Genomic DNA, 369 nt, shown 5'->3' on the forward strand with positions numbered 1-369 from the left:
TACTCCCTTTGTATTGCTACCATGCCTATACGTGAAATAAAAGTACAAAGATATCTTTCCTCAGCAAAAACAACCAACAAACGATCACTTTACGAGCTCCCCCCCCCCCCCAGCGACACGGCCCTCTCGACCAACCTCCTGAAGGACATCGGAGTGACCCACGTCCTGAACGCCGCCCAGGGCCACAACAACGAGGTCTACCGCGGCTACGTCAGCACCACCGCCAACTACTACAAGAAGAAGGGCATCTTCTACCTGGGCATCCCCGCCATGGACATGCCCGGCTTCTACCTCAAGCCTTACTTCAGGGAGGCCGCGGACTTCATCCAACACGCGCTGCAACAAGGAGGTGAGGCTGGACGCGGGTCC

General features: G+C 56.6%; 1 protein-coding gene across 1 annotated transcript in view; it reads left to right on the forward strand.

The window, feature by feature from the left end:
• The window catches only part of LOC119593510, a 20,867-nt gene that overhangs the window by 18,139 nt on the left and 2,359 nt on the right, over positions 1 to 369 (forward strand). The window contains exon 3 of the mRNA XM_037942461.1: positions 114 to 349. Coding sequence (XP_037798389.1) covers positions 114 to 349 — 236 coding nt within the window. The remainder of the gene's footprint in view (positions 1 to 113; positions 350 to 369) is intronic.

This window comes from Penaeus monodon, chromosome 32 (assembly GCF_015228065.2).
Source record: "Penaeus monodon isolate SGIC_2016 chromosome 32, NSTDA_Pmon_1, whole genome shotgun sequence".
NCBI lineage: Eukaryota > Metazoa > Arthropoda > Malacostraca > Decapoda > Penaeidae > Penaeus > Penaeus monodon.